The following is a 7,852-nucleotide window of genomic DNA, read 5'->3' as shown; positions in this document are numbered from 1 at the left end:
TTTTTAAAATGGGTTTAATTTTAGTACACAGATATCAAGGAAAAGTAACATTACTAACTTCTTAACTCACGGCATCAAGACAAGCCGACACGAAAAAAAGATGGCTCAATGGGAATTCCTACTACTTCCCGTGATCAGGATGCTTTGGATAGTTCAGCAAAAAGAATCGACTCTTTCGGCTCATATAATCATTCTTGGTGTAACTTCGAGCTTCATCAAGCAAGCCCAGCTTGATAAGGTACAGCAGTGCATTACAATATACTTAAAATGGTCATTTGTTTTAGTAATTTAATTTAAAAAGTGAAATGTATGTATTATATAGATTTCGTACAGAGTGATATATTTCAAGTGTTCATTTCTAAATTATGTTTCTTGGAAAATTTGAATATCTAATACGACCAATAAAAAATATTTTAAAACAGAAATTCTATGTTATGGTTATGTTTTTGCCTGCACAGTCGGGAGGAAGACTGACAGTCCAGTCATTGCTGAAGAAGTTATGCAAGCACACTAATAAAATGTTGTGTGGAAGGAAAAACTGGTAGAGAGAGGTGCACAAGCAACAGGGATAACCACACCCTTGACAGGATTGTGGTTTAAAGCCTATTTTGGAAAAATGAAGGTGCAATGTGCTGCTGGAGTCATTGCTTCAAAACCCATCGCATACATGGGCTACAATTGTCCCATTCCTTGTGTTAAGCCCCTCCTGAAACACAGACATTGTCAGAAACACCTTACCTGGGATAAGGAGAAAAAAGACTGAGATGATACTTGGTTGCTCATGTTATCACATTACACATTTCATTTGCTGCAAGCCATAATCAAAGTAAACAGAAAACAAAAAACACTTAAAATGTATCACAATGTGGGTAATGAGTATATGTAACATTTGACTTTCACTTTATAAACTGAATTAATTAAATAAATAAACTTTTGGACGATATTCTAATTCAATAAATTACACACATATTAATTAGAATATATTCAGCCTCACAAATGTTTAATACCATCAATATTCAAAAGTAATTATTTTAAACTTTATATATTTTTATAGTATAATAAACTTGAAATTGAAGTTTATTATACTTTGAAATTGAAATATAAAACCTAATTATATGTCTGTCTCTGGTCTCCTCTACCTACAAACTGTCTCCATGTGCCTGTCAATACTGGCACCTTATTATGCTTTTGAATGTGATGGTATTATCATGTCATTGCACTAACACAATCAGTGCTAAAAAAAAAAAAGTACTAGTGTTATAATGTACACAAAAAGTTAATGCATTATTTTTTATTAAAAATAAAAGACGCCATATAATAAAACAGCCCATTGTTCACAAATGACTCTTGCTTGTTGAGCCGGCTCGGATGCAGCCGACACATCAGTATATTTCAGTTTACATACATAATTTGCCTCTTGGTAACACGTATGCATTAAACATAGTAATTTAGTAATTGTTTGGATCGTTGACTTTACTATCCTTGTTGCCGTCTTCACACAAGTCAGAGCTTAAGTCATTAGGATTCATCATACACCAGAGTCTTCTTGCTGAGATGAAAGCCATTACCAAAGGACAAAAAACTGTCTTTGTCCAAATCTCTGTTTTTGTCGCTGTCCTGAGTAATCTGCTTGGTCTCAAAAGCATTCGGTGGGAGCTTCTGGTATGAGCTTATGGACATGTCGGTTTGAACTTCTTTGTGTGTAAGGAACTTCTGAGTAATTGCAGGAAGAGCGAGCTGCTCCCTCTGGGTCTTCTTGTCCTCCCACAGCTTCAGCAGACGCCGCTGATTATTTGTCATATCCTTGAGGTTTTGCTGTAACGACTGCACTTGGTCCTCTAAAAGCGTCTTGGAGGTGACCACATTCGACAGCTCCGCTGTCAAGTCATCAATTGTCGAACTAAGTTTCCTGGTCTTTTCTATTAAGGAGTTGCACTCCCGTTCCTTTTCCTGCAAATCATTGACTATGTCTTTTGTGGTCTTCCCAGTGAAATTGGGGCTGCTCTCGAGTCCGATCTCAGTCCGAAGAGCCTTCACTTGCTTTCTAAGCTCTTTGTTGTCCACCGTCAAGATCTTCAGCTTCTGTTTCAGGCCCTCGGTCGAACGCAACCTTGCCTCATTCTGCCTGACTTTTTCCCTGAGAACATTTTCCCGTTGCAAAGCTTCATCTCTTTCCTTCCGGGAGTTCTCCAAAAGTTTCAGCATTTCAAATTTGGAGGCTTTTTCAGCTTTACCACTTACGGAGGCCATCCTGTGGAGAAGTGTCCAAATCAAAAATGTAGGAAAACTTATTACTGCATTTCTTTAAAAAAAAAAAACTGAGTCCTTTAGTAGGGTTTTAATGAATCCACAGGTATTACTGAGACTGAGGTAGGTGACATTCTTCTAAGAGGGTTATCAGTTAGGTAAGCTCCAGTGTAACTCAAAACTGAGGCTAGAATGACCATTAATTATGGCGCCGACATCACTTTGACACAGTGTCAAGTGACCCAATTTTTTTCCCTATTTTGTTAATTAATCTAAAAACTTCAGCCCTTGTTAGTCAGTACAAACAAAGGGCAAAGTCTTAATGACAGTCTCTACCTTGTGTTCCTGCATGTGGCCCATTTCAGAGTTCAGCATTTTCCACTGCAGGTCATCCAAAGTGTCTCACTAGATTTTATCGGTTTAGCCCACCATGCAGGAACTAAGACGGATGAGTCAGAGGCCGGATGGCGAGAGCCCGATTGTTCGGTTTTACAGTCAGACACTCTCTTGTAAATGTTGAATCTATACCTATCGGTTACGATCTGACCTTTAAATATTTAAAACATTCAACTGTGGAAATGCACAGGCAACTTCTAACACTGACCAGGTTAGGGTCACATTGCTTACCTGGTGACAGCTGGGGTGAGTTAAGGTTCTCAAGCCTAAAATCTTTTAAGTGCACAAAAAGGCAAAGAGGTGAAGTAATTGCTAATGTTTCCATTTTAATGCAATTCTTCAGTTGTTCTATACTGCCTTGAAAAGGCACTCATATCTTCTGAACCTTTTTACATAGTGTCAATTGTGGTTTTAAATGAGAGATCCATACAAAGGAGTGTGTATTATGAAGTAGAGAATGGTAGTCCAAGATCAGTCAAACTGGATGGTCAATCCTGTGAACAGTAGCCAGGTTTTCAGGTCTTGCAACATATTTCCAATTGGATTTGAGTACATTTATGGTCGTTGAGCTACATTAAGGTGGCCCTCCACCCCATTCTCAAGCTTTTTGCCACCTCTTATCAGGTTTTCCTCCAGGATTGGCCTGTATGTATCTATCTTTCCAACTGCTCTAACCACCTTACCATTTCCCCACAGCATGATGCTGCCAGCCATATTCTCTCACCAGAGCTGTAGATCCCTGCTTTACTATGGACCCCCTAACTGCTTCTTTTTTGATTAATGAAGCTGTCTTCTTGTGCTTGTCAACCAGATTTTCTGTGTTCCTGGTCATTCCCAAACAGGAAAGTCGGAGCTTGCTAAGCAACCCTGAGTTATGTATCCAATATGGCTTGTCAGTTTAGTTGGACAGCTATTTACAGGTCCTTCTCAAAATATTAGCATATTGTGATGAAGCTAATTATTTTCCATAATGTCATGATGAAAATTTAACATTCATATATTTTAGATTCATTGCACACTAACTGAAATATTTCAGGTCTTTTATTGTCTTAATACGGATGATTTTGGCATACAGCTCATGAAAACCCAAAATTCCTATCTCCACAAAATTAGCATATTTCATCCGACCAATAAAAGAAAAGTGTTTTTAATACAAAAAACGTCAACCTTCAAATAATCATGTACAGTTATGCACTCAATACTTGGTCGGGAATCTTTTGCAGAAATGACTGCTTCAATGCGGCGTGGCATGGAGGCAATCAGCCTGTGGCACTGAGGTCTTATGGAGGCCCAGGATGCTTCGATAGCGGCCTTTAGCTCATCCAGAGTGTTGGGTCTTGAGTCTCTCAACGTTCTCTTCACAATATCCCACAGATTCTATATGGGGTTCAGGTCAGGAGAGTTGGCAGGCCAATTGAGCACAGCGATACCATGGTCAGTAAACCATTTACCAGTGGTTTTGGCACTGTGAGCAGGTGCCAGGTCGTGCTGAAAAATGAAATCTTCATCTCCATAAAGCTTTTCAGCAGATGGAAGCATGAAGTGCTCCAAAATCTCTTGATAGCTAGCTGCATTGACCCTGCCCTTGATAAAACACAGTGGACCAACACCAGCAGCTGACACGGCACCCCAGACCATCACTGACTGTGGGTACTTGACACTGGACTTCTGGCATTTTGACATTTCCTTCTCCCCAGTCTTCCTCCAGACTCTGGCACCTTGATTTCCGAATGACATGCAGAATTTGCTTTCATCCGAAAAAAGTACTTTGGACCACTGAGCAACAGTCCAGTGCTGCTTCTCTGTAGCCCAGGTCAGGCGCTTCTGCCGCTGTTTCTGGTTCAAAAGCGGCTTGACCTGGGGAATGCGGCACCTGTAGCCCATTTCCTGCACACGCCTGTGCACGGTGGCTCTGGATGTTTCTACTCCAGACTCAGTCCACTGCTTCCGCAGGTCCCCCAAGGTCTGGAATCGGCCCTTCTCCACAATCTTCCTCAGGGTCCGGTCACCTCTTCTCGTTGTGCAGCGTTTTCTGCCACACTTTTTCCTTCCCACAGACTTCCCACTGAGGTGCCTTGATACAGCACTCTGGGAACAGCCTATTCGTTCAGAAATTTCTTTCTGTGTCTTACCCTCTTGCTTCAGGGTGTCAATAGTGGCCTTCTGGACAGCAGTCAGGTCGGCAGTCTTACCCATGATTGGGGTTTTGAGTGATGAACCAGGCTGGGAGTTTTAAAGGCCTCAGGAATCTTTTGCAGGTGTTTAGAGTTAACTCGTTGATTCAGATGATTAGGTTCATAGCTCGTTTAGAGACCCTTTTAATGATATGCTAATTTTGTGAGATAGGAATTTTGGGTTTTCATGAGCTGTATGCCAAAATCATCCATATTAAGACAATAAAAGACCTGAAATATTTCAGTTAGTGTGCAATGAATCTAAAATATATGAATGTTAAATTTTCATCAAGACATTATGGAAAATAATGAACTTTATCACAATATGCTAATATTTTGAGAAGGACCTGTATAGTAGGCTTGCAGTGGAGCCACCTTTTCCACTTTCTGATGATTAAACAAAGCTTTATAACCCAACTCTGCTAGAGGCGACTGTGGCTCAGTAGGAAGAGTAGTCGTCTTGCAATCAGAAGGTTGTTGGTTTGATTCCAGCTTCCTCCTGCCATATGTCAATGTGCCCCTGGGCAAGGCACTTAACCTCAAGTTGCCTACCGATCTGCGTATCGGTGTATGAATGTGTGAGCGTTAGTGAGTGCTATTGGGTGAATGTGGCTCTAGTGTAAAGCGCTTTGAGCGGTCTGTATGACTGGAAAAGCGCTATATAAAATTCAGTCCATTTGCTTTAACTTTTTCCACAACTTTTTCTCTGGCTGCTGTGTTCCTTTGTTTTCATGCTGCTGCTTCTTAACTAATGTTCTGTAACAAACCTCAGAGGACTTCACAGAACAACTGCATTTATTGAGATTAAGTTACACAACGGGACTTCTGTACAAGTTGCACTTTTTATTAGGGGTATCAGATTAAAAGGGGGCTGAATACAATAATACCCCTCACACTATTTGAAAAACCATTAAAAACCAGTTTCATTCTACTTCACAATAAATGCAGTAATTTGTGTTGATTGATCATGTAAAATCCAAATAAGATGAAGTTTGAGACTATTCATTCATTCATCTTCTATATGGCTTATTCCTTAGTGGGTCATGGGGGAGCTGGTGCCTACCTCCAGCTGTCTACGGGTGAGAGACAGGGTAAACCCTGCACAGGTCACAAGTCCATCGCAGGGCAACACAGAGACATACAGGTCCTTCTCAAAATATTAGCATATTGTGATAAAGTTCTTTATTTTCCATAATGTCATGATGAAAATGTAACATTCATATATTTTAGATTCATTGCACACTAACTGAAATATTTCAGGTCTTTTATTGTCTTAATACGGATGATTTTGGCATACAGCTCATGAAAACCCAAAATTCCTATCTCACAAAATTAGCATATCATTAAAAGGGTCTCTAAACGAGCTATGAACCTAATCATCTGAATCAACGAGTTAACTCTAAACACCTGCAAAAGATTCCTGAGGCCTTTAAAACTCCCAGCCTGGTTCATCACTCAAAACCCCAATCATGGGTAAGACTGCCGACCTGACTGCTGTCCAGAAGGCCACTATTGACACCCTCAAGCAAGAGGGTAAGACACAGAAAGACATTTCTGAACGAATAGGCTGTTCCCAGAGTGCTGTATCAAGGCACCTCAGTGGGAAGTCTGTGGGAAGGAAAAAGTGTGGCAGAAAACGCTGCACAACGAGAAGAGGTGACCGGACCCTGAGGAAGATTGTGGAGAAGGGCCGATTCCAGACCTTGGGGGACCTGCGGAAGCAGTGGACTGAGTCTGGAGTAGAAACATCCGGAGCCACCGTGCACAGGTGTGTGCAGGAAATGGGCTACAGGTGCCGCATTCCCCAGGTCAAGCCGCTTTTGAACCAGAAACAGCGGCAGAAGCGCCTGACCTGGGCTACAGAGAAGCAGCACTGGACTGTTGCTCAGTGGTCCAAAGTACTTTTTTCGGATGAAAGCAAATTCTGCATGTCATTTGGAAATCAAGGTGCCAGAGTCTGGAGGAAGACTGGGGAGAAGGAAATGCCAAAATGCCAGAAGTCCAGTGTCAAGTACCCACAGTCAGTGATGGTCTGGGGTGCCGTGTCAGCTGCTGGTGTTGGTCCACTGTGTTTTATCAAGGGCAGGGTCAATGCAGCTAGCTATCAGGAGATTTTGGAGCACGTCATGCTTCCATCTGCTGAAAAGCTTTATGGAGATGAAGATTTCATTTTTCAGCACGACCTGGCACCTGCTCACAGTGCCAAAACCACTGGTAAATGGTTTACTGACCATGGTATCACTGTGCTCAATTGGCCTGCCAACTCTCCTGACCTGAACCCCATAGAGAATCTGTGAGATATTGTGAAGAGAACGTTGAGAGACTCAAGACCCAACACTCTGGATGAGCTAAAGGCCGCTATCGAAGCATCCTGGGCCTCCATAAGACCTCAGCAGTGCCACAGGCTGATTGCCTCCATGCCACGCCGCATTGAAGCAGTCATTTCTGCAAAAGGATTCCCGACCAAGTATTGAGTGCATAACTGTACATGATTATTTGAAGGTTGACGTTTTTTGTATTAAAAACACTTTTCTTTTATTGGTCGGATGAAATATGCTAATTTTGTGAGATAGGAATTTTGGGTTTTCATGAGCTGTATGCCACAATCATCCGTATTAAGACAATAAAAGACCTGAAATATTTCAGTTAGTGTGCAATGAATCTAAAATATATGAATGTTAAATTTTCATCATGACATCATGGAAAATAATTAACTTTATCACAATATGCTAATATTTTGAGAAGGACCTGTACAGGACAAACAACCATGCACACACTCATTCACACCTAAGGGCAAATTTAGAGTGACCAATTTACCTAAATGTCATATTTTTGGACTCTGGGAGGAAGCCGGAGTACCCGGAGAGAACCCACGCATGCACGGGGAGAACATGCAAACTCCATGCAGAAAGAGCCCCGGTCAGAATTCGAACCCAGGACCTCCTTGCTGCAAGGCAACAGTGCTACCAACTTACTTTGCTCTTTAATTTCCCTCACAGGACATTACTCACCATGGAACACTTTGAAAATAGACA

At 41.4% G+C, this 7,852-nt stretch overlaps 1 protein-coding gene across 1 annotated transcript; it reads right to left on the bottom strand.

Annotated features, from left to right (window-relative positions):
- Positions 1–1,275: 1,275 nt before the first annotated feature.
- zgc:113691 (uncharacterized protein LOC503529 homolog) lies at positions 1,276–2,250 on the bottom strand. The gene has a single exon (XM_047368659.1). It carries the CDS (start codon positions 2,248–2,250, stop codon positions 1,519–1,521), a length of 732 nt encoding a protein of 243 aa, XP_047224615.1. The 3' UTR covers positions 1,276–1,518.
- Between the last annotated feature and the right edge of the window lie 5,602 nt (positions 2,251–7,852).

Source organism: Girardinichthys multiradiatus, chromosome 6, assembly GCF_021462225.1.
Source record: "Girardinichthys multiradiatus isolate DD_20200921_A chromosome 6, DD_fGirMul_XY1, whole genome shotgun sequence".
In the NCBI taxonomy this organism is placed as follows: domain Eukaryota; kingdom Metazoa; phylum Chordata; class Actinopteri; order Cyprinodontiformes; family Goodeidae; genus Girardinichthys; species Girardinichthys multiradiatus.
This window is presented reverse-complemented; position numbering and strand designations above follow the sequence as displayed.

What these genes read in the sequence shown, in the direction of transcription:
- zgc:113691 (XM_047368659.1), bottom strand. Translation starts at nt 2,250, where the DNA reads ATGGCCTCCGTAAGTGGTAAAGCTGAAAAAGCCTCCAAATTTGAAATG.